The 22246-nt window shown below is 47.2% G+C and overlaps 10 protein-coding genes across 10 annotated transcripts; 5 read left to right on the top strand and 5 right to left on the bottom strand.

The window, feature by feature from the left end:
* Nucleotides 1-2085: 2085 nt before the first annotated feature.
* Nucleotides 2086-3648, top strand: BDV27DRAFT_127693 (alpha/beta hydrolase). The gene has a single exon (XM_032066827.1). The coding sequence runs from the start codon at nucleotides 2411-2413 to the stop codon at nucleotides 3581-3583; it is 1173 nt and encodes a 390-aa protein (XP_031928000.1). The 5' UTR covers nucleotides 2086-2410; the 3' UTR covers nucleotides 3584-3648.
* A 1503-nt stretch (nucleotides 3649-5151) lies between these two features.
* BDV27DRAFT_157399 (DUF3176 domain-containing protein) lies at nucleotides 5152-6960 on the top strand (the record flags this gene model as incomplete). The annotated part of the gene is made up of 1 exon (XM_032072502.1): nucleotides 5152-6960. The coding sequence occupies one exon, from the start codon at nucleotides 5152-5154 to the stop codon at nucleotides 6958-6960; it is 1809 nt and encodes a 602-aa protein (XP_031927999.1).
* A 917-nt stretch (nucleotides 6961-7877) lies between these two features.
* BDV27DRAFT_127691 (uncharacterized protein) lies at nucleotides 7878-8378 on the bottom strand (the record flags this gene model as incomplete). The annotated part of the gene is made up of 1 exon (XM_032066826.1): nucleotides 7878-8378. A coding segment is annotated over exon 1 (486 nt), but the record flags the coding sequence as incomplete, so codon positions are not given.
* A 1299-nt stretch (nucleotides 8379-9677) lies between these two features.
* Nucleotides 9678-10998, bottom strand: BDV27DRAFT_127690 (glutathione S-transferase family protein). The gene is made up of 3 exons (XM_032066825.1): nucleotides 10334-10998; nucleotides 10171-10274; nucleotides 9678-10112 (listed from the first exon to the last, which is right to left on the bottom strand). Exons 1-3 carry the CDS (start codon nucleotides 10536-10538, stop codon nucleotides 9774-9776), a joined length of 648 nt encoding a protein of 215 aa, XP_031927997.1. The 5' UTR covers nucleotides 10539-10998; the 3' UTR covers nucleotides 9678-9773.
* Nucleotides 10999-11334: 336 nt separating this feature from the next.
* BDV27DRAFT_127689 (uncharacterized protein) lies at nucleotides 11335-11916 on the top strand. The gene has a single exon (XM_032066824.1). The coding sequence runs from the start codon at nucleotides 11542-11544 to the stop codon at nucleotides 11785-11787; it is 246 nt and encodes an 81-aa protein (XP_031927996.1). The 5' UTR covers nucleotides 11335-11541; the 3' UTR covers nucleotides 11788-11916.
* A 20-nt stretch (nucleotides 11917-11936) lies between these two features.
* BDV27DRAFT_171979 (putative MFS transporter) lies at nucleotides 11937-13573 on the top strand (the record flags this gene model as incomplete). The annotated part of the gene is made up of 3 exons (XM_032075742.1): nucleotides 11937-12194; nucleotides 12250-12298; nucleotides 12345-13573. Exons 1-3 carry the CDS (start codon nucleotides 11988-11990, stop codon nucleotides 13571-13573), a joined length of 1485 nt encoding a protein of 494 aa, XP_031927995.1. The 5' UTR covers nucleotides 11937-11987.
* A 219-nt stretch (nucleotides 13574-13792) lies between these two features.
* Nucleotides 13793-15250, bottom strand: BDV27DRAFT_171977 (zinc-dependent alcohol dehydrogenase; the record flags this gene model as incomplete). Its single annotated transcript, XM_032075741.1, has 4 exons — nucleotides 13793-14731; nucleotides 14790-14946; nucleotides 15007-15055; nucleotides 15123-15250. 4 exons carry the CDS (start codon nucleotides 15248-15250, stop codon nucleotides 13962-13964), a joined length of 1104 nt encoding a protein of 367 aa, XP_031927994.1. The 3' UTR covers nucleotides 13793-13961.
* Nucleotides 15251-15812: 562 nt separating this feature from the next.
* Nucleotides 15813-17144, top strand: BDV27DRAFT_144882 (DUF3425 domain-containing protein; the record flags this gene model as incomplete). Its single annotated transcript, XM_032070321.1, has 5 exons — nucleotides 15813-15985; nucleotides 16037-16538; nucleotides 16588-16640; nucleotides 16699-16749; nucleotides 16826-17144. The coding sequence occupies 5 exons, from the start codon at nucleotides 15813-15815 to the stop codon at nucleotides 17142-17144; spliced, it is 1098 nt and encodes a 365-aa protein (XP_031927993.1).
* A 279-nt stretch (nucleotides 17145-17423) lies between these two features.
* On the bottom strand, nucleotides 17424-19070 carry BDV27DRAFT_157393 (flavin-containing monooxygenase; the record flags this gene model as incomplete). Its single annotated transcript, XM_032072501.1, has 1 exon — nucleotides 17424-19070. One exon carries the CDS (start codon nucleotides 19068-19070, stop codon nucleotides 17424-17426), a length of 1647 nt encoding a protein of 548 aa, XP_031927992.1.
* Nucleotides 19071-19719: 649 nt separating this feature from the next.
* BDV27DRAFT_157392 (Alpha/Beta hydrolase protein) lies at nucleotides 19720-20932 on the bottom strand (the record flags this gene model as incomplete). Its single annotated transcript, XM_032072500.1, has 5 exons — nucleotides 19720-19861; nucleotides 19933-20083; nucleotides 20142-20412; nucleotides 20484-20843; nucleotides 20903-20932. 5 exons carry the CDS (start codon nucleotides 20930-20932, stop codon nucleotides 19720-19722), a joined length of 954 nt encoding a protein of 317 aa, XP_031927991.1.
* Nucleotides 20933-22246: the final 1314 nt, after the last annotated feature.

The following is a 22246-nucleotide window of genomic DNA, read 5'->3' as shown; positions in this document are numbered from 1 at the left end:
CTTTATATTCTCTTTTCTACTTAGCTATATAATTTTGGCAATAGTAATTTTGTTTTCTTTACCAAAAACTACTGCAGTTTCTACTTAAATATTACTATTTTTATCAAGCACTGCTGTTCTGTTGACGCTATCGACTTTGATCAAATAAAATTTATTATAGAGTACTCGGACTCCTGTACTAATCTTGGTTTCCGCCATCTTCTTAATTAGCTGATATTTAGCCTTATTTTAGCAAGTAATTCTGATCCGGTTAGTATTTTTTGGGTCTACTGTAACAGTGCAGTACTGCTAATTTATATAGTTTTCTATTATCCGGATCTTAGTCTCTACTGCTATTCTAATTAAATCTACTAATAGTCTCTTACTTTCAGTATCTACTATCTTCGAGGTATCTATTATACAATATAGTATATCGGTGAAGATAGTCAGTATTGTATTCTATAATAAAAAAATCCGTATATTACTCGGTTAACTGATAGAGAAAATACAGATAATATCTATATAGGACAGGGATCCCGAAAGATTAACTATAATATATAAGAATTGGATTTCGTAAAGAATCTCCTCGTAGCTGCTCTAAGTATATGACTCGGAGTGGACTTGTAGTGTCGGGGGTTGATTCACCAGTAACTTATATCAAAACTCTGTAAAAGCAGTGCTAAATTCTTCTTTAACTCTCTGGAGTTTCTCTTTATATAATTTATCTTGTTGTCTAATTTCTCTTCTGAGTTTGACAATCTCTTTTACAAATTTAGAGATGTCTGAGTCCTTACTTTCTGTCAAGAAATTGTCCGAAGTTACTACTTTATTTTAAGTAATTGACTTGCCCTGGTTCTTTTTCTTCTACTGAGAGTGCGTATTTCTCTACTCAGTCTCAATCTCTTGCTCTTGAGTATAGTGGGCCGATAGTCTTATCGTACATTTCGGCCTCACCAATCGCGGTGGTAAGTTTTCCTGTTCGTCGCGGTCGGGCGGTTCAGGGGTTCGCGTCTCGGCCCGTCCCGACATTTTTTCCTCCACCAAGTCGTTTTCCTCTTCTAGTACAGAGCTGTCTGAAACTCCCGTCCCCGTCACTATACAGTCTGTCTCTGTACAGTCGTCCGAAAATTGTCCTCTGAATCCAAAAGAGCTACACTCGAATACTACCACAGTTCCGCTGTAGGGTTCGAAGTCCACTACAGCTTGTCCAATTTTCTTCTTGCACCATTCATCCTCAAGTCATGTTCTGCATCTAATACAGTATTTCCGGAAATCGGTGTCACCCTCTACGCTCTTTTATTGTTTCCGGAACCCTAAGTGCCAAGAAACGCTAAACTGTTTTTGAATGGCCATTCAGCCGCAATGGTTTAGACACTGTATTGTAGATAACCGGACTATAGTAATAGTGGAAAGCGCGTTTCCTCACAGTAAAACCTTAAAACAAGGTTCATCAACAGACTAGCCCACCCTTCTGTCCTCGCGTGTTCTCTGGATTGCCTGAGCGGCCTATAGCCAGCGTTGGTTCCTCAGCTAACCAATGATGTATGAACCTGTTGCCGACTGTAAGGAATACGATATCTGGTAGCGGACACCAATCGGTAGTGACTGCAAGAACTCGGTCTGCAATCTTCTACAATTGAAAGGCCTTAAGAGCTACCTCGCATCCATAACTGTATGCGCTCCCTTCGAGTCGTTCAAAGTCAAGAAGGGCTTTTCGATACTCCTAATCCTAATCAAAAAAAGTAACATGTTCAAGCCATGAATGTCTTTTGAAACAAAAAAAAAACTTCCAGCAGTTTAATGCAAGCGAGAGCTTTGCATTATAGGTTACCATAGTTTTTGAAGAAGGGTTGTTTGCTATTCCCGAGCAAAACTATGTGGCTGAGGCCGAAAAGCTCTTCTGGGATAAATTAATAGTTCATAGTCGATGGTCTTGGCGAGTACATGTTCTTCGTCAAAAGAATTATTTGGCATGACAAAATACAACACGGTCGAAGAGAATATTGAAATGTAAGAATTGGATGTCATCTACGTTTATATCCAAATCCCATCCTTCTTTCCGCATGGCCCTTTCAAGGGCAAATAGCAGTAGAGTTCACCACTGCTTTTTTTTTTAAAAAAAAAAAAGAAAAAGGAAAGGAAAAAGGAAGATTAAAGTTCCTTACAAAGAGGAAATGATTCGATGTTTAACAGTAAAGTGCACAGCCCAGGCCAAATTTGAAGAGTATCAAAGCCTAGCACCATGCTGAATAAATTTGGCACAAGATGACATTGTGGTGATCGGTATTTGGGGCGAATAACACCTATCTCCGTGCATGTTCCGGGGCCACTCCGACCAGCATCAGCAAGTCCGAAATATTTCGGGGGCTTCTGATCGAAAAATGCATTGGATCCCGAAATTCTTCGGAATAACCAGAGAAGGCTGACTTCGATGACTGTTGGAGGAAGTACGGTTGTTAACCCCGAGTTGCTTATTGAAGTTGATAATTTTCACAGTCAGTCATCCCCCGCCAGAGGCCGGGGTGATGACGTCTTCATTGCTCCCCTCCGCCGACATTATATAAGGACTTCTTGCACCCGCTGCCCTGGACCAAATCCCATTGAATTGAGATCCCATCGACAACGACGAATACTGTTTCGCAGTCGGTCATCCATCAAAATGTCTCAAACTGTCAAGTCTGTCGCTGTTCCGGGCATCGCCTGGGAGATCGCCGCCAATATCCACTTGCCGCCCAAGTTTGACAGCAAGAAGAAGTACCCTGCCGTGGTTTCGGCCCACCCAATCGGTTCGTGCAAGGAGCAAACCTCAGGAAACGTGTATGGCAAGGCTATGGCCGAGGCCGGATTTGTGGTTGTGGCCTTTGACGCCTCATTCCAGGGCGCTTCGGGCGGAACGCCGCGCTTTGTCGAGAACCCCGAGTTCCGTGTTTCTGACTTCCGCTACATTGTCGACTACATCCAGACACTCCCATACGTGGACCCGGAGCGTATCGGTGTCTTGGGAATCTGCGGTGGCGGTGGCTACGCTTTCCACGCCTCGATGACGGACTACCGGTTCAAATGCTGCGTGGGTGTCACCCCGGGCAACTTCGGCCGTCTCGCCCGCGAGTCTTTTGGCGAATACGACCCAGCTGGCTCTCTCGAAAAAATGGCCAAACAGCGCACCTTGGAGGCTCAAGGTGCCGATCGCTTCGTGGTTAACTACCTCCCTTTCGCAAATGTGGCTGAGGCCGAAAAGGCCACTACTGATATTGACTTGGTGGAAGCAACGGAATACTACAAGACCGAGCGGGGTCAAGCCGAGTTTGGCTGCACCAGCGGACTGTTCTCTTTCAATAGCGCTGCGGTCTCTTGGGATGCCTTTGCATATGCCGAGAAGCTGATGACTCGTCCTTTCTTGGCTGTCGTTGGCGATCGAGTCGGGGCTTTTGGCGCGTACCGGGATGCTAACGAGATTTACGCCCGTGCTGCCTCGAAGGAAAAGAAGCTGGTTGTGCTCCCTGGCGTTTCTCACTACATGTTGTACGATAAGCCCGAGGCTGTAAAACCCGCCCTCGATGAAATCTTGCCATTCCTAAAGCAGCACCTAGGGGAGGCCGCATGAATGTGCATAAATACTGCGCGAATTGTGGCGAAAATATCTTTGCAAAGGGCAGGTGTTGCCGTACGGGCAACTTTCCCTGCCATATTGAGCATGTTAGGTAATAATCAATATTATTATTTATACAACCGTTAGTGAATTTCTCCTCTGTCAAGTAAATTTATCTGGCTACTGAGCCAATGAGAGAATGGTCCATTCAAACTGCGGGTCGATTGCAGCGGGTAGCGCCTCTCCGGACAAGGGCCAGTAATCGCCACTGACAGCTTATCCCAAGGGCAAAGGGCGAGAAAGCCCCTGTATGTGTTTAGTTGCACAGAGTTGGTCTTACGACCCTGGTCACAAAACATTTGTCGATCAGCGAATCCAGTTCATCCGCAGCAACATGGGAATTGTCAACACGTCGTGTGGTGAAGCTGCTTTTCTCAGTTTTTGGCCGGGCCAACATCTGGATCTTGTACAACGAAATTCACAAGCATAGGCATGTTGGAACATGAACCTTTGACTAGGTTGTTTCAACCCAAACCTCTCAGGGCACAACCGGCCTGACCGCTTCGCTCCTACCTAGCGCGCTCTCTGGATTACATTAAGCTGCATTTGGCCAAGCTCGGTCCCCTGGCCACTGATTGATGTACCTTTTGCCGACTGTCAGAAATACCGTAAATCCCAATGTCTAGGGGACCGAGCTTGGCCAAATACAGCTTACTGTAATCCAGAGAGCGCGCTAGGAAGGAGTGAAGCGGTCTGGTGAGAAACTATAATTTCAAATTTCCCTATAACTCACGCGCCACCCCGCTAATATGATAATCCGGTATTTTATAAAACAAAGCCAAAACCAAGGGGGCTGACAAGGCAGTCAGAAGTAGTTTGGCGTTTCTTGGCATTTAGGGTTCGGGGAACAGTAGAAGAGCAGAAGTGGTGACACCGATTTCCGGAAATACTGTAGTCGCTGAAGAAGCGATTCTTCTTCAAATCCAGTCATTATATGACTATTGGCGCGTGTTTCTGCGCGTGATTTTCTTCCTTTGAGACGAGTGCGTAAGGTTGCTTCAGGTATACAGTACTAAAAGTATTTGCAGTCTTTAAAACTGATTGAATTTTTTTGTTTTTATAAGCTGAAATAGCCATTTGAATTCTATTTTCTTGTGATAAAGGCATTTTTCAATGATAGTAATGTAAATTGACGCGTTGGAGATAGAAAGTAGTAGGGTGCGGCGAAAATTCGTCGCTCGGTGGTATTCGTCGCTCGGTGGTTGATTACGTTAGTTGTGATTAACGAACCCCTGGATTCTATTAGAAGTAAGAACTGCTATACCCCTCACAGATTTCAGTAGTGCTAGAATGATTGCGAGTTGCTGATCTAGGACTTGGCTGCATACCAACGAGTCAGGTCCCGAAAGGGGTTGCCTATATCTAATACGTGAAAGGACCTCGGACAGGGATATTAAATTCATGTCGGCAAGTCTGTACTGTGGTACATATATGAAAAAGTCTTTCATTTCTTGAGTCAGAAACTAAGCTGTTCACCCCGTTAGCCATGCCGCAAAAGGACAAAAGTTTCTTACACATATATAATGTCTTCGCAGCAAGAACCGAAACCCTGCTCAACAACCACCTGCCCAGAAAAGCCCAGCAGCAAGAGTCAGGATTCGACTAACCCTGTAACACAATCATGGGAACCTGGTGTTCTAAAGCGACTTCCATTACTGGGAATCTCAGCTCTTTTGGGCGTTTTAGCTTGCCTCATATTTAATATTACGATTCTTTTAACATCTAATGGAAAACCTCAGAACAGCTGGAAAATCCAGCCATCTGTTCTTCTTGCTATATCCTCTGCCATCAGCACCGGACTACTACGCTTTGCCCTTGCCGAAGGTGCAGCTATTACTTGGTGGAACAAGGCTATTAACGGATGTACGATATACGACCTCCACCGAAATTGGAGCTTTGCCAACAGCATATATGACGTGATAAAACAGATCAGGTTCTTCAATATTCTGGGTCTTGCCAGTATTGCATCAGTCGTTGTTGCCATTGACAGTCCACTATTTCAAAGAGCGACTACTGTCACTGTGCGACCGGCTCGAGTCAACGTACCTTTATCTGTTGGGATTGCGCAGCAGCTTCCATTCGGCTACACGGGTGCTATGCAAAGACACATTAGTGGCGATGTGACGCGGATGACTCCATCTTTCCAAAAAGTAGTCTTGTCTCATAATTCTGCAGAGCCGATGTACCTCAATGACACCGGTTGCGCCAATGGGAACTGCTCGACGACCATTCGGGCAGCTGGGCTAGCTGTTGACTGCTCTCTCGAGACCCTGCCCCAGGACTTCGGAAGTCTGATCTACGGTGCGGAAAATGGAACGGGAAAACTAGTTCCTTCAAATTATAAGGGGACTGTGGTAGGGATGGGGGATGCTCAGAGGGTCATGTTCTCGACGAATTTCACGTTTGATCCCTTGCGTCGACCATCCAGTTTTAATTTCACTGCAACGTATAAAGATCAGAAAGACTGCAACAGTCGGCTGCAAGTGAATCGATGTGCATTTCATTTGGCTACGCTGTTTTATCCGATCGAAATTGTAGATGGTGCTATTGAGTTCTCTTCATCGTTGGAAGACCTCGGTAGAACCCCTGAAACCATTGCAGAAATCTACGATACGAACGAACAGGAAGACATAACTACCAACAGTACCATTGGTGGTGTATACCTAGCAGCGAATGACCTTCTCCAGTCCAAGGCCGTCGGAATGCAGATAAATCATGCCTGGACGCTGGAAACCTCCGGTATGCTCGCACAGGATCACCTCACACGGGCAGATGAGCTTGTCAGCTGTCAAGATACATGGAAAGACCCTACCCCTCAAGTGGTCGCTGAACTGCAAAAGCTTATGTTCCGTACTGCGCTCTCGGTGCCGAATAACTCCAGTCAGCCTCTACCTCTTCTTCAACATGGAGAAGAACTGATCCAGCAAAACCAGACAGTCGATGTTGTCAAGCTGGAGGATGTATCGGTATTCCAGGTCCATTATGGTTACCTAGCTGCGGGGGCAGCTGTTATGGGTGTATGTTTAGCTGTAGTAGCATTGACGTTCTATGAATGGTGGAAGATTGGCCGGCCAATTACCATGAGTCCAGTTGACATAGCAAAGGCCTTCAATGCCCCTGTTTTGAAAGCAGATGGGTTAAATGGTGACTTAGATAGGTTTTTACCCGTTGTTGGCGATCGACATGTACGGTATGGCGAGGTAAGATATCGTGAGGGCAATCTCATCTTGCCCAATGAGGATGTTGATCCACATGAGAGTGTTCAAACCAGGCTGGAGCTGTCGTATCTGCATTGGACAAGCGCTCCTCAGCAGAATGGCCGCTATGCTTAGGTGGAGGCATTGAATAGTGGTTCTGAGTATGATAGATGATCAGGTTTTGACGCGGACAATGTTTATCTTTGGATTGCATACTTAGGTAGTTTTATCGTTTTAACGAATGTTCCTAATGCTTACGCTCGATCTATGGAGTACTTTCCAGATCTTAATGTTGATACCATAAATCATCTGTACCGAGATCCCCAGGTGAAATACAACACCATGAAGTTTCCTTGAAGGTATACAGCAGGATACAATAATACATATTCTGAGAATGCTGCTCATGCGCTACATATTCAGCATGCAGGGCACAATCAATTAATATGCACGTTCGGTGTTCTCCTTAGTAGGCGATAGACACCCTTGTTGCTGCAGCCTCCATGCTGGACTCTGGCTGCCTAAATCATCTGGAGCTAATACTGTAGTCATTGCGGTCACAAAGCCACCCATTGTGTTAGCACTAGCGTTAGCCGTAGGATGAAAGGTTGGGCTTTCCCTGCGCTAAAAACCCAAGGATGCCAAAGTAGATCCGATAAATACGAGAGAAGAGTGATCGCAACATTCTACGAAGAATTACTGACACTGCTAGTTTTGCCCCAGCTTTTCATTACGCCTCCCAGTGTACTAACTAATCCACAATCAATATTTCCATGAACCTCCCTTCACCTATTCCTCTTCTTTCCAACCTAATGATAGTTTCTTCCAATTCCCATTCCAAACCTATAACCATGTGATCCGTCAATTTAATACCATCTCGATTTCTCCATCGCCATCGACCCTTCCGCATCACATTCTAGCACCATGCTGGTTAATCCCCCCTGAGATCCATCAAGTCATTCAACTCTGCCTGGGCATCCTCCCACTCGCGAGAGTGCCATTCTATCATACCACAGCAATCAATAATTTTGTGAAAGTGGTCACGAACTGTGTGATAATAAGCGGAATAGCACTCAATTCTATGAGGGTAGCAACCGGTATAATAATGAATCTGGCGATACAAATCCTGGATCGCGTGGAAGTGACCCTCAATCCGAAAATAACAATCAACAATCCCACGCCAGTGATCATCCCTCTTAGAACACAATCTCATTCCCTTATCCATAGCCTCATCGGGGGTCATAGACGCGCCACCACTTCCAGAACCTCCTCTCTGGGCATCCTCGCTTCCGTCCCGAGCTCCTCTATTTCCCCCAACGTTACTCTCATTCACTGGCTCTGGCGCCCAGCCCATCTCATCATCCCTCTCCTGCCCTTCATAACCATATCTATCCTGACCATAAGCTTCAACAAGTCTCGAAAACATACCACTACCCTGATCTCCCCAAAACGCCAGGACTACAAACCCAGCAGCTGTCCGACCACCACCTCCATTAGACCCTCCCATAATTTCCTCAAAACTCTCACCGCTCATCTCTCTCATACCACTATCCAACAATTACCGAAAGGAAAAGGCACAGAAAAAATGAAAAATACCAGCGGAGAGGACCCCGTTCTTATAGCCATCCCTTCGCCAGTCCATTAGCCTGCCTAACGTGTTGGCCAACCAATCAAAATGACACCCTTCTCCCATCATCGTAACCTTACATGAGCTTCGATTGATCACATGGCCCTCGACGTGCCAAGGAAGGCCGCCGGCCCACACGCGGGGTATGAGGTACAATCATCGCCATACTAATCTCTATGGCTGAACAAGTTTCGGCCCACGGCCACCGTTTGTATCAAGGATATCTGCACTGCCAACTCAGTGTATGACTTGATAACCAACTCCCGCGATATCCGACGAAAAACAAAAAAAAAAAAAAAAAAGACAACGACCATCTTCTACTCCGTTCCACTGCGTATGCACAAAAAGCCCCGGCGTTTTTCGACTCTTCGTTATCTTGCTTGTGGTTCGCTAGACGCTCCCACAGTACGAATAACCCCTTGAATGTGTCTATTGTAACCGTTCCTTCTACATTAACCGGACCACCTGTTGATCACTAATGATGCTCGACGCGTGTGTCCACAGCGCGGGCAAACACTGCTGCGCATACCTTCGCGACTTTCGCCTTATAGCCAAAGATGTACATGAGTAACATTTTCCGTCCAGTCCCGATATGTTAATCTTACTTGTTATTGGCCCTGTCCGCTTAGTTTCCTGATGAGATACTGGAGTTGCTGGTAGAGAGAATCCATTAGGCCTGGCTATCTTACGGCCGACCCAGGGGTGGAGTCGAATCTCCTAAAAGCCCACTCCGATAACAAGTCTCTGCGCAGGAATTTATTATTAAAGCCAAAATAATTGTTTTAGGGGATTAGCGCGAGGACGCGTCTTCGAGTAGGGGACGCGCATAAATATGCACAGACCCTAGGTGGCTCAACGTGGCTTGGCAGTTAGGGCTTGAGAGCCATATACAAGAGTGTATATTGGAAACTCATGTCGAGAAAGACGGTATGGATGGTGATATTTGGTAAGAGTATCAAGGTATGCCATTCTTTTGCTTGCTCTTTTCTTTTTTTTTTTCCTTATTTTATTTTTTTTGGACCTAACGTAGGGCCAATGTACTGATTCTCTCGATCTGATTGGTCAATTCTAGGGGCTTTCATTCTTCGTACCTATGCTACATATACACTATATATAGTATAGAGTCAATAATTGATTGTTGGTTGAGAGTGACTGGCGAAAATGAATAACAGTCGCTGCCATCTGTAAATAGTAATAGGCGGCGACATTTGCCATAATGTTAATTTATTATCTCAATTAGTACCTTCTAAACGTCTTTAACATTGACATCGTCGATTCCACGCGGGATCTCGATCTAGTCCATTGACCACAAAGAGGTATAAACCTAAGCAGTAACCTTCTTCCAGCTCTCCCTCGCCTTCAGCTCCTCCCACCACTTCTGAACATGGGGATACTTCGGAAGAAGATCAGCGAAACCGAATTGCTCCACAAACACACCATAGGGCAGATGCGCCAGATCCGCAAGCGTCACCTGGTCACCCGCAAGGTACTTGTGCTTGGAAAGCACCCGCTCATAGCCCTCGAGGACAGGCGTGAGCTGCGAAAGAAGGACCTTGACGCGAGCCTCGTCGGTTTCGCCAAGACCTTTGCGGGCTTTGAAGACTTTCTCGAAAGCGATCTGAGAAACGATCGGGTCGAAGTAGGATTGTTCAATGGAGAGGGCCTGTATCTCGTTAGCGTTTAGCGATATAGGAGGTACGTTGGCAAGAGTGTCTACGTGCCTGCTGGTACAGAGCCCAGGCTTTCAGATCGGACTCGGGAGGGGAAAGTGCGGTTCCTTGGCCGGCGTACTTGCTGGAGATGTACTGGTTAATGGCTCTGCTTTCTATTTGATTGATATTAGCGTTCTGTTAGCAATTGGACAGTCGGCGGGGAATTGCGAACCGAAAATCTGAACACCCGTCTCGGTGTCTTGTAAAACGGGAACTTTGCCAAAGGGATGCAGGTCGTTCAGGTAGGACTCTGTTCTTTGTTCGCCCTTGGCCAAGTCGACTGGCTGGAACTCGGCCTCGAGACCCTTCTCTGCGAGAACGGTGCGTACTCGACGGGTACAAGTGGAAAGAGGGAATCCGTGAAGTTTGAGGACCATTGTGAATGATTAATTTAGGAGGAATAAGAGAAGATTCGTAAAATTCAGGAACTCTCAGTTGCACGCCGTGAAATGTACTCAAACAATCGAAGTAATATGCTTCTCAGATGGTGCCCGTCTCTATATAACTGTATTCATACTGCCCGAGCGGGGCTGCGGCAGGATCCCTGCCCGGAATTAATTCCGGCTCCTCCTATTGGATTATCAATCTTGTTGAGGTTACAGACTCAGGAATCAAGACAAATGGAAGTTAACAGACAAAGAAAGCAACCAATTATTAGTCACGTCATATTTGTGATTTGTCATGCAATTGAGGTAATTGATGCAATATGACCGTTCGGAGAGCACGCCATCAGGGCTACGATCATCATATACGTTTTTCCTTCACTTGAGTCGCGTTTCCATACTTCGCAGAACGAATAGATCCGTGTGAACATTGTATAATGTGCTGCAAGATAGATTGTACATTAAGACCCCAGGAAATAGGAAGCTTGATCCATCGCTCGAAGACCTGATGTACGAGGAACAGAAGGATTATTTATATGCAGATCCTGGTGCTCAGGCACTAGGCCGACCTAGGAAAGCCGCGTGCGGGGTTTTTTGGACACCTCAGAAGTCAGAACGTTGATTGTTTATCAAGCGAAACGTACACATTCTTATTTGGGATCTGATCATGCGGCAGTGTGATTGATTTTCGTAACATTAGTCAAAATGGTGATATCTGTTTTTAGGGGTTCTGACCCGCACGTGAGATACTTATTCAAGCTCTAGCTTATTTGTGTCTAAATTAAATACAGTACAATTTCTTCCTCGAGAGCTGTGGACATTTTCTATCCTCTATTTTCATAAATGCATCCATCTCGACTGAAGGCCTACTCGATCTGTGACAGGGACATTATCGGGATTTGAACCTGACCTGACGGACCAAGTCGATTGTATTGTCTCGTACCATCATATCTACCGAAACAGACTACCGAGAACGTTTAAATGATCCTTAGACCTGATGAGTTTTAGGAAGAATCAAACAATCATCCAGCGAAATTCCAATCGGCCACCTTGCGAATCTGAAGATAAGGAGGGAGCGAGGTCCAGACACTGCGTCCAGGGACCGAGGTTAAGGGTGCGAATGACTCCCCGCAAGCCTCGCTTAGTGGCCCCGCCCCCGCATCTTAAAAGCAGGATAGGCAATGGGGATAGTCGGGGAGATCGTCTTGGCTCAATTGGTCTGGGGTCTTGGAAATGCTTATGAGAATGTCATTGGTTCTCCCCCAGAAGACAGGAGCCACATCCCGTATTCACGCCTGCTTCGGCCAGCTGTTCGGCAGTTCTGGGCCTTCTGCAGGAACCGCATCCCTTGCATTGAAACAACGGGTATAAGAAGCGGCGACTGCGACACGCATTGGAGCTTTCTAGGGGATCATCCCTACAATTAGCAGTTTCATTGTCATAATGGCCGACACAAAATCGTTCCCCGACCCAACTGGGGACCCAGAGGCTAAAAAGGATATCATCGAGGAAGAGATCCCAATGGATGAGCGAACCCTGAAACTCGACCGACAAACAGTTCGGAGGCTGGATCTGCTACTGATGCCAATGACGCTCATGTTGTATCTCCTGGCTTGGCTGGACCGTGCAAATGTCGGAAATGCACGAGTGGTGGGTTCAATGCATCATCTTCACTGATAATACTCGGCTAACCATAGAACTAAAGGCTGGTCTCCAAAAAGACTTGAATTTGACCGATCTGCAATACAAAACAGGTACATTTTTCCGGATAGCTTCGCCCAACCCACACTAACTGCTCAGCCATTACCGTGACATATGTTCCCTACGTGATTTCTGAACTGCCCTCCAATCTCCTGCTGAAGATCATTGGCCCTCGTATCCTTCTGCCCACGCTGTGCACCCTCTGGGGTTTGGTCACCACACTCCAATCTCAGGTGCACAACTATTCCGGCTTCCTCGCCTGCCGCTTCTTTCTCGGCCTTCTCGAAGGCGGCCTCTTTCCTGGGATTGTGCTATTTCTGTCCAACTTCTACCGCCGCCACGAGCTACAGGTTCGTATTGCGCTCTTCTTTTCCGCAGCCTCCCTGAGCGGTGCATTCTCAGGTCTGTTGGCCGCCGCCATCCAGCAGATGAGCGGCTTGCGAGGAATGAAGGGATGGCAGTGGATTTTCCTGCTGGAGGGTCTTTTCACAGTCTGCTTTGGCCTCTTCTCATTCCTAGTGCTGCCCAATGGCCCAGAAAAGGTGATCACATTCCGCTCCGAGCACACAGAGCGGTGCATAGCCCGACTGCAGCAAGACGGTAACAAGTTCGAGACCGAAACCAAGGTCTCCTTCAAAGAAGTGATCTCCGTCCTGAAGGACCTCCATGTGTGGATCGCATGTCTCATTCTCTTCTGCAACGGCGCGTGTCTCTTCGGCCTCGCATACTTCTCACCCTCCATTGTGCAGGCACTCGGGTACAGCTCCACCAAAACGCAACTCATGACGGTGCCACCGTACGCCTGCGGATTCGTCGTAACCATGATCACAGCGTACTTCTCCGACCGTTATCAGCAGCGTGGTATTGGTGCCTTCGTTACCAGCGGCATTGCCTTGATCGGTGCAGCATTGGCCATCAACGGGCGCAGTATCGGCGTTCGCTACGCTGCTCTGGTGCTCCTCTTGACTGGCGTGTATGCGTGCGCCCCATGTTTAATCAGTTGGGTCCCCAATAACACGGCCGGTCATGTACGGCGCGCAACTGCTGTAGCTATGGCGTTTATTGCAACGAATTGCGGTGGGATCATGAGCACGTGGATCTACCCCGAGAAGTCAGCGCCATACTATGAACTGGGGTCCCGATTTAATCTCTCCTTGACGGTGATTGCGATGGCGCTTGTGGTAGCGCAGGTTGGTTTGTTGCGGATATTGAATCGCAGGAAAAAGAGTGATCCGGTGGGATTGTTGAGGGGGGTAGAGGACTTGCCGTATGAGGAGCAACTTGATAAGCTGGGGGATAGGCATCCGAGATATAAGTATACCTACTAATTTATAGACGATGGTAACGCGCTGCTTGTATGTATGGCAGTCAACCATACAAGCTTGGCATAATGCTTTTTTTCGGTTAAAAGATATCGTGACTATAACCCTCATTGAAGCAGTGTAAGAATTGAATAGTCCAAACCAAGAAAAAAGATTCAAAATCAAAATGAAATAATAAAAGATAAACAAAAGCATACAACAGGAGGGCCGCTAGGATAAACTAGCGGATAAGCCGCGGTTTAACTTAACCCCGCTAACCCTAACAGACTGTATTGCGCTGATAATTCATACAAATGGTATTGGATCAAAGTGAGGGTAGATAAAATCAAGCAGCTATCGGAGGATGTGGAAAGGGAAAGGTCGTGGCGACAGTCCATTTATCCATTCCGAGGTCTTAAGATAGGTCTATAACCACTCGTCCGTTGAGCTTACCACAATGCATCTCCTCGAAAATGCTTGTTAGTTTCTCCAGCTTCTCCGTTCGAACATGAGGCTTGATGACCCCGCGCGCAACAAAGTCTAAAACCTCAAGGGCGTCCCGTCGATTTCCAACTGCGGACCCCTCGATCGAAATCTGCTTAAGCACGAGAGGGCCGGGGCTTGCTGTGGCAATGGGCACCAAATCGCCCTCAGGAATGCCTACACAGATCAGGGAGCCATTAAAGCGGAGCATAGGAATTGCTTGCGCATAGGCAATATTTGATGCCGTGCACACAATTACTGCATGGGCACCATGACCGTTGGTCAGAGATTTGACATGCTCTGCAATTGCGGCGCCATTATCGTCCTTGGGGAATTGGGTTATGTCCACGAAAGCTTCTGCACCGTTCTCCTTCACCAAGTCAGCTTTGCTGCCATGATCGACTCCAATGATGCGAAGCCCAAGGCCACGACTTCCAATTTGTGTGGCGAGATGTCCAAGACCACCTCCCGCCCCTGAAATAACGACAAAGTCACCAGATTGCGCCTTGCTGCGTTTGAGGGCCGCATACACCGTGACACCCGCGCAAAGCATAGGTGCTGCTAGTTCGGACGGGACACTATCTGGAATTGGGGTCACATAATTGATGGGCCCCAGAACATACTGCTGAAAGGTACCAGGGGTATAATAGCCTGATATCTTTCCATCCAAGCAAAGGCCGTCAGACCCCGCAAGGCAAGGCACTGGGAGCTTTCCGTTAGTATTTAGTTCTAGCTTGGTGTAATTATGGGGTCAACGCACAGCATGTTCCACAGACAGCGGCAACCCATTTGACTCCAACGCGGTCCCCTACTTTGACTTGTGAATTATCGCATCCAGGCCCAAGTTTCACGACCACGCCAACACCTTCGTGACCGCCAACCTGCCCTTCCTGAGTTGGGAACGGTAGTGCCTTCCACTGATGTTCGGCAACGTGTCAAATGCATTCCAGTGGATGATATATAATGCATGTACTCACGGAATTTGTCATGACACCTAAATCCGAGTGACAGACACCGGAATGAGTCCTGTTCGATACCACAGATTAGTGGTCTCATGCACGAAAACCAAGGTAGTAACATTAGCAATACTCACATATTAATCAGAACCTGGCCAAATCCCGGCTCTGGTGTCTCCACCAGTTTCACACTGGTTGATACAGATCCAGGCTTGTCATAGACTGCCGCCTTGTGCTGTTTGGGAATTTCGACTGAAGGCGACATAGTGATTCTGACAATTTGCTTAGAATTCAATTTCACTAATGCGATTGCTGTGGTTTTCTAAGGCTATGATCACTGACAGTGTATTTTAGCATGAACGAGAAGCTGGCACAGGAAGGCGACTTTGGTATTCTATATACAATTTCCCTTCGGCAGGGTTACTACTGCCGATCATTTCCTATGATTTGCGCGATTCGCACAACCCAGATGTTGATCCACCGATCGGCGGAAGGGCCAATCATAGATCCCGTCGTACGTAATTCGCACTGGGTCACCGGGTCCCGCGGACTTTCGACACTCTTTGAAACCCTGGATAGCCACAATTCGAACCTTTAGCACCTCGGTCTATCCCAAAGCGTCCTAGTCGGGGGCAAAACGAAGCATTGGAATTACGGGGAACAAGTGCGGGGTGTGAGATTATCTGGGGTTCCCGGATCTCTGACGTCCCAGACCCTCTATTACTCGTTTGCGACATCCTCTACACGCCAGGTAATCTCCCCACGATTGTCCAAAAGTTGAAGGCTGCTTGATTCCAATGGCTACACGAATATCGTCAGACCGATCGATGCCGACTAAACCATGGACCTCTGGTCGTGTGTTGACCCCGGCGCAACGAGAGCGCAAGCGTTACAAGGACAGGATATCCAAACGAGAAAAACAGGAAAAAGAAAAAAACAGCCTGAAGAATCTCCAAAGCCAAGTCGCTGCATTACATCTTTTATTGCAATCTCAGACTCGGTACTGTGGCCTTTCCCTCACCCGACGATGAACGTTTTCTGACTCCGACAGACTCGATCCAGGGTTACCACCTATGGTCATATCTCAAGAAGACTCCATCGGGAGTTGCCCATTGCCCCCGTCCGATCTCCATTTGTCCTTACACGATGAGCCGCCTACAATGTTGGCCTCACAACTATCAGCTGCTTCTTCCGACTCAGAAACAGTAGCTCCTTTCAGACAAGCCCTTGGGAATTGGGGGAACGGACACTCGACCGCCTGGCCAGCCATTTCTCCATCGCTTCAGGATAGTGGCAGTTGTACGATACTTGAATTCACCGATGAACTTCTCACGCAATGGTCGGGGTTGAGTATCCTAGACATTTGCTCCGATGACAAGCTAAACCAAGACGCCATGATCCGCGGGGTCCTTGAAGGCTGGCACTTTATAGAGGACCAGGCGTATTCGTGCCCCCTGTGGAAAATCATTAGCCAAATTGATGAGCGGATTTTCATACAAAGTGGGGTCCTAACACGGCTGACAATGCTCAGCACCATCCTCAAGATGCTCGTGGTATGAGCTACTGAACAAGTAACATCCCTGTATATTGACCTTCTTCCAGGCAAAGAGTTATCAAAATAATTTTAGAGGGGTTCCCCCGTGGTATCGACCGAGGTTTGTATTCGCCTGATCATCATTGATTGCATGTTAGTTATGCTAAATACCCACCAAGGCCTTCACAGCTTTACTTGCCGCACAATCTCACTGCGGACTATTTCGCTTGGTACATAGATATATAGCCCCCTCTATTCGATTTCATAATTTTGTTTCAAAGAACTAACTAGTTCCGGAAAACTTAGGCCTGGCTTCCGTGAACGCCTAGTGTTCTCAAATTGCGACATACTTACGGACAGATTCTTCAAGTACTTTGCCTCTTGCTTCCGATTGTCGTGGCCCCATTCTATCAGTAATGCCTATGAGATTAACCCTGAGGACGGACTATATTCATTTTCGGAGGCCTTCAGTCTGCATTTGGTGGACCTTTCGAAATGGAAGATGTGCAAGGCCTTCTTCTCTATATTTCCCACCTTAGAAGAAGACATGTCATCCGAGAATCTGACATCACCTTCTTTTTTCACTCTCCCTCCTGAAAGCTCACTACCCGTATTGCCCATTTAGTCCGTGACGTGAGGTATTCTGCTTGTTTCTGTCCTTATGCCATTTGATAGGCGCAATATGGCATGTACCATGGGTATTGGCGCGTTTCAGTTTATACACAGATGTCCTTTGATGGGACAAAGTCATCACATGAAAAAAGTCAATACAGACGTAAATTATAAATGTTTTGCTTGATAACTAGGTGACCCAATCGAAATATCAGTATAAATTAAGCATTGGTAGGAAATATCATATTTACATGTATTTGGAAAAGCAATTCTACTCTGGTGTAAAGAGACATCATGCTTTCGCAAAACCGAAGAAATCCTCATCAAGAACCTTCGCACACCTCTCTCGATAGGTTGGAAGACCACCAAGATAGTTCAATGATTGAACGGGCTTGCCCGGAACGTTGGATCCCATGTACCACGAATCAGTCAATGGCAGAAGCGTCATGTTGGTAATCATATTAACCTCGTCATTCCAAGCACTCTCCGCATTAGGGGTAGCCGTGACACTTCGGACGTTTTCCGTCTCCATCCTGCTGATCAGGGATGTGATCCAGTCTCCCTGGAGTTCAATTAGAGTCGGTCCATTGGCGAAAGCGGTGGGCGCTTGGAGGCTGTATGGGAGGAACATGTTTGGGAATCCGCTAATGGCCATGCCGAGATAGGTGGACATGCCGTCCTTCCAGCGTTCGTCGAGACCGACACCGTTCACGTCTTTAAGACCCAGGCGCAGTAAGCCACCAGTTACTGCATCAAAGCCCGTTGCCACAGCGATAATATCGACTTCGTGGACCTTTCCATCAGCGGTGACAATGCCGGTAGGTGCCACATTAACGATGGGCTGGCTCTTTGTGTCAACAATATGGACATTTGGCTTGTTGAACTGCTCGTAGAAGTCCTGTTCAAGGGATGGCCGTTTCGTTCCAAACGGGTACGGGGGCTCTAGCGGAGCCAGAAGGTCTCGCTTCTTCGGATCCTGAATCCTCGCACGGGTCTTTCGAGCCCAGAAGTTGTATGCCTCACGATTGGCGTCAAGGCTGGTCAAGAAGTCCTCATAGTTGTTTTGCCAGAACCTGAACCCGCCCAACTGGTAGAGGTTCTCCCAGAACGCCTCCCTCTCCTCTTCAGACGCATCAAATGTATTCTTCGGAGTTGGCTGATACTCCAGCCCAGCAAAGGTTAACGCACATTCGGCGAAGTAGTCTGCATAGCTCCCCTTATCTTTCACCTGATAGCCAGCATGTAACTCCTGTTGCCTCATCGGGAGACAGAGATTCGGTGTTCTTTGGAAGAGAAACGCCTCTTCGGCCTCTTTGGCCCACTCTTGGAAGATCTGGACGCCTGTCGAGCCTGTGCCGATGACTGCCACCTTCTTCCCTTTTACACTGACCTCTTCGGCTTCTGGCCAATGTGCCGAGTGGTAAATCGTCCCCTGAAACGATTCGAGCCCTTTCCAATCGGGCAGATACGACTTGGATGCAAAGCCTACCGCCACTACCAGATACTTCGCCGTTGCCACCTTCCCATCCGTCGTCCGGACCGTCCATCGCCCAGCCGCCTCATCAAACGTGGCCTCGTTGACTCTCGACTTAAACAGACAATCCTTCCGCACATTCATCACGCGATCAACATGGTCAAAGTAGGACTTGATTTCCTTCTGATTGGGGTACAACTCCGTCCAATTCCACGACTGCCAAACCTTCGGCATTGAATATGCATACAATGGAATTGGACAGTCCACTCGCGCCCCAGGATAGCGGTTATTATTCCATGTTCCACCAATATCTGACTCGGCTTCGAAGATCTTGACATTCAGTTTCAGCTCGTCCCGTAGCTTGTGGAGGAGGTATATCCCGGAGAAGCCCGAGCCAATAATCAGCGCATCTAGGTGTAACACGCCGTGATGGACGCCGTTGGATGCTGCTTGGGTGCCGTTCATGTTGTTGTTGTTGTTGTTGTTGTTGTTGTTGTTGTTGTTGTAGCTTGGCTATGTGAATAGAAGCGATAGTAAGGAATATAGAAATGGCTGTGAAATGTATTCTTTAAATTAATGCGATGCCGCAATATCACTCTGTAATATATATATTGTCTTTCTTGCTCATTGAGCTTTTTCAATGTCCTGAAAATCCGGTCGGATCTGCGTTCCCGGCTTGGGAGTGCGACTCGCACTACTCGCACCAACACTGCAGGGATTGACTTTTGTCGCGACTCGCAACCGTGCGACGCGGAGTAGATTAGATTTGACTCCACATAGCCCTGGGGCCGATCCGATCATCGCTTCCTGAGGGGCATTATTTCCAGGAACATAGATTTACTCTTCTGACAAAAGCCACTAGTAAGCATGGGTGCGAGTAACAATAAGATATAGCCGAAGGTCCTAACACCACCAGCACGGACGGCAGGACACCCAATGTATTAACACCTATAATAACATATACAGCTCTTAAAGCTATAGGATTACACATAAACCGATTCTTTACGCTCAGAAATCTTCTTTTATAAAATCTTGTTGTGAATTACTGAGACTCAGGTGAGATACTTTGTACAGCCATAACAGCCAGTCAGGCAGAAATAGCCAGCCCGATGATCTAATTCAAAGTCGGAAAATGTGAAATGACCCAGTTTGTCCCAGCAATCACATCATTGATGAAGCCTCCACTAGCTTCCAGGTCCGGGAAAATCCAAAAATAGTGAGGTAGATTTGGATATGTTGACAGCTTCGTTGCAACACTAAGAGATACCGCCGTTAGAAATGCCCAAGGCAGAACCACATGGTAGACCATTTGTAATATGAAACTTACCCAGCCTTCCTGAGAGCCTTCTCCATTACAGTCCCATCGTCCCGGAGGGGATCCGCTCCGCAGGTACAGATGTACGTAGGTGGAAAGTTTGGAAGATGGGGTGACAAGGCAGTGAATATGTTAGAATCATATGGATCGGCCGCGACAGCCTCTGATATAAGTATAAGCTGTTGAATAGGGTTGGATTTGGCTTTTGAATAATGACTTACGATAGAATGTCTCCATTGTAGACTTGTCGATAACCGGGACATTGTCTGCGTTTTCGTCATACGACGTATAGTCGCCTTTATGCTCGGCAGGGACATTATCCCAGTGCAATGCCAATGGTACTAGTGCAACAACTCCTTTGATATACTTCCTACCGTCATCTCGCTGAGCAAAATGGTTCGCAACAGCAAGTGCCAATCCCGCTCCGGCGCTTCCGCCAATGGAGAAGAACGCGGCCGGATTGCCGCTGAAATGGGAGGCGTTCTCCCATACCTGTTGGGCAATGGGGAATGTTGTTAGAATAGTCCTTTCCAGGGCAGAGTAAGTCATACCCAATGGTATACCGCTAAAGTATCCTGGAGCATGGCTGGGAGCTTATGCTCAGGGCCAAGTCGGTAGTCTACACTGACAAGAATGCAGTCTATGGCCTTGGAGATCACTCGACAGAGCGCATCTTCAGAGTCGAGATCACCACAAACAAATCCACCTCCATGGGTGTATATTCCCACGGGGCGAGGAGCTGCTGGCGAACCGGGCGTGTATACCCGACACTTGACCCCGGCGATTGTCATATCTTTCGCGGAGACAGATGGGTCTGGGGGAGGGCGGGCCGCTGCAAGGAAAGCCATAAGTCCGTTGTACTGCTCCTTGATGTCCTCCGGGGAGCCTTTGAGAAGTGGGCGACTTCCGAGGGCTTGTTCAAGCTGTACCCTTGCTTATTAGTAACTAACCATACTATGAAGCTGATTGGTGAGATCTTGACCTCAAGCCATTCCGTAGAGAGAAGGACCATAATGTTAAAGGTTCCTAAGGATACGTAGTGTTGTAAAGTCTTCTATGAAAATGAAAAAAACCAAAGTAATTGTTTTAAGGAGACTCCAATCCCTGTACCTTAATTTATTTATATACTCTTTTGGTATATACACAGGCCTCTCAGAGAGGGCGCAGGAGATGGAAAGGGAAGCGGGGAAGTGCGATTCGCCCGACACAACTACTGTTCGATCGCACAAAATGTCAATCATCCCTGTTAAGAGGAGCTCCTATGAGATGGGCAGTTGATCTCTTATAATAGGCTTAAGTTTAACAACCAAGTTGAGTGCCCCTATTTAACTTCACCAAAGTCCTGGCGAATTGTCTAACTCACCTGCGCTCTGGACGACATCATCCAAATTACCCACACTCACCTTGCGGCTAGCGACGCGCGCTCATAAAGCAATAGCTTTCAAAGAGCTCATTATACGTATCTGGTCATTGGTAGCAGCTATTGCCAACAGCTGTTTTCCCTGGCTCTGCTTGTTGTTCTTGTCACAAAGGTCGGGGCTTGTCCCCTCATCAAGATACTTTTGAACATCCTAGGAAAGGCCACAAATCCAGTACATAAAAAATTAATTGTCGCGGGACCCTAGCTGAATGCCTATCCAAGCAGTAACCTGGGTAATGACTCATTCACCAAAGCATAAGTAAGGAATTATAGAGTGCCATCGAACCACCAATCGTGCATAGTATCAGAGATGACAGGTTCTGTTCTTCTGGAGGAGAATAGCAGAGAAGGAAGGCATGCACGCTGAATGTAATTCCGGCAGCAACCGTTAACTTAACTTGAAAGCTATTAGCTAGATCACATCATAGTGCAGTTGTGTAATACAAGTGGAAAGGGAGCATGCAACCAGAAAATATCAGAATGAAAGTAATTGAACCTATCAAATCGGGCTTGATCCGATTGTTCACCACGAAAAGCAGAGATAATGAAGACAATAGCAACAATATTGGAGCATTTAGCATAATCTAGTGAGGGATTAAACCTAGGCAACATCACGGAGAGGTTTCTCGAGGTTCTTACTGCATTTAAATGGTCGGAGTCTATCAGAAAGTACAGCTTGGGGTCGGGCCTGAAGCAGGTTTCGATGCTGATGGTGGTGTCATTGAATATGCCGGTCGCGCTGGTGCCCAAGGGGGAAAAGAAAAGGGGGGGGGGGACTAAGTATCCAAATATTCACACAGAGACAGCGAGGCTGTACCGGCGATTCAAGACTTTCAACGGGTGAAGATGTTTGGTCTATACAAGTTCCAATCTCATTTTCAACACTGAGGAGAAAGCAGGAACTTG

Source organism: Aspergillus caelatus (genome assembly GCF_009193585.1).
Source record: "Aspergillus caelatus strain CBS 763.97 unplaced genomic scaffold BDV27scaffold_79, whole genome shotgun sequence".
NCBI lineage: Eukaryota > Fungi > Ascomycota > Eurotiomycetes > Eurotiales > Aspergillaceae > Aspergillus > Aspergillus caelatus.
Note: the sequence above shows the minus strand (reverse complement) of the source record. Positions and strands in the feature narration are given on the sequence as shown.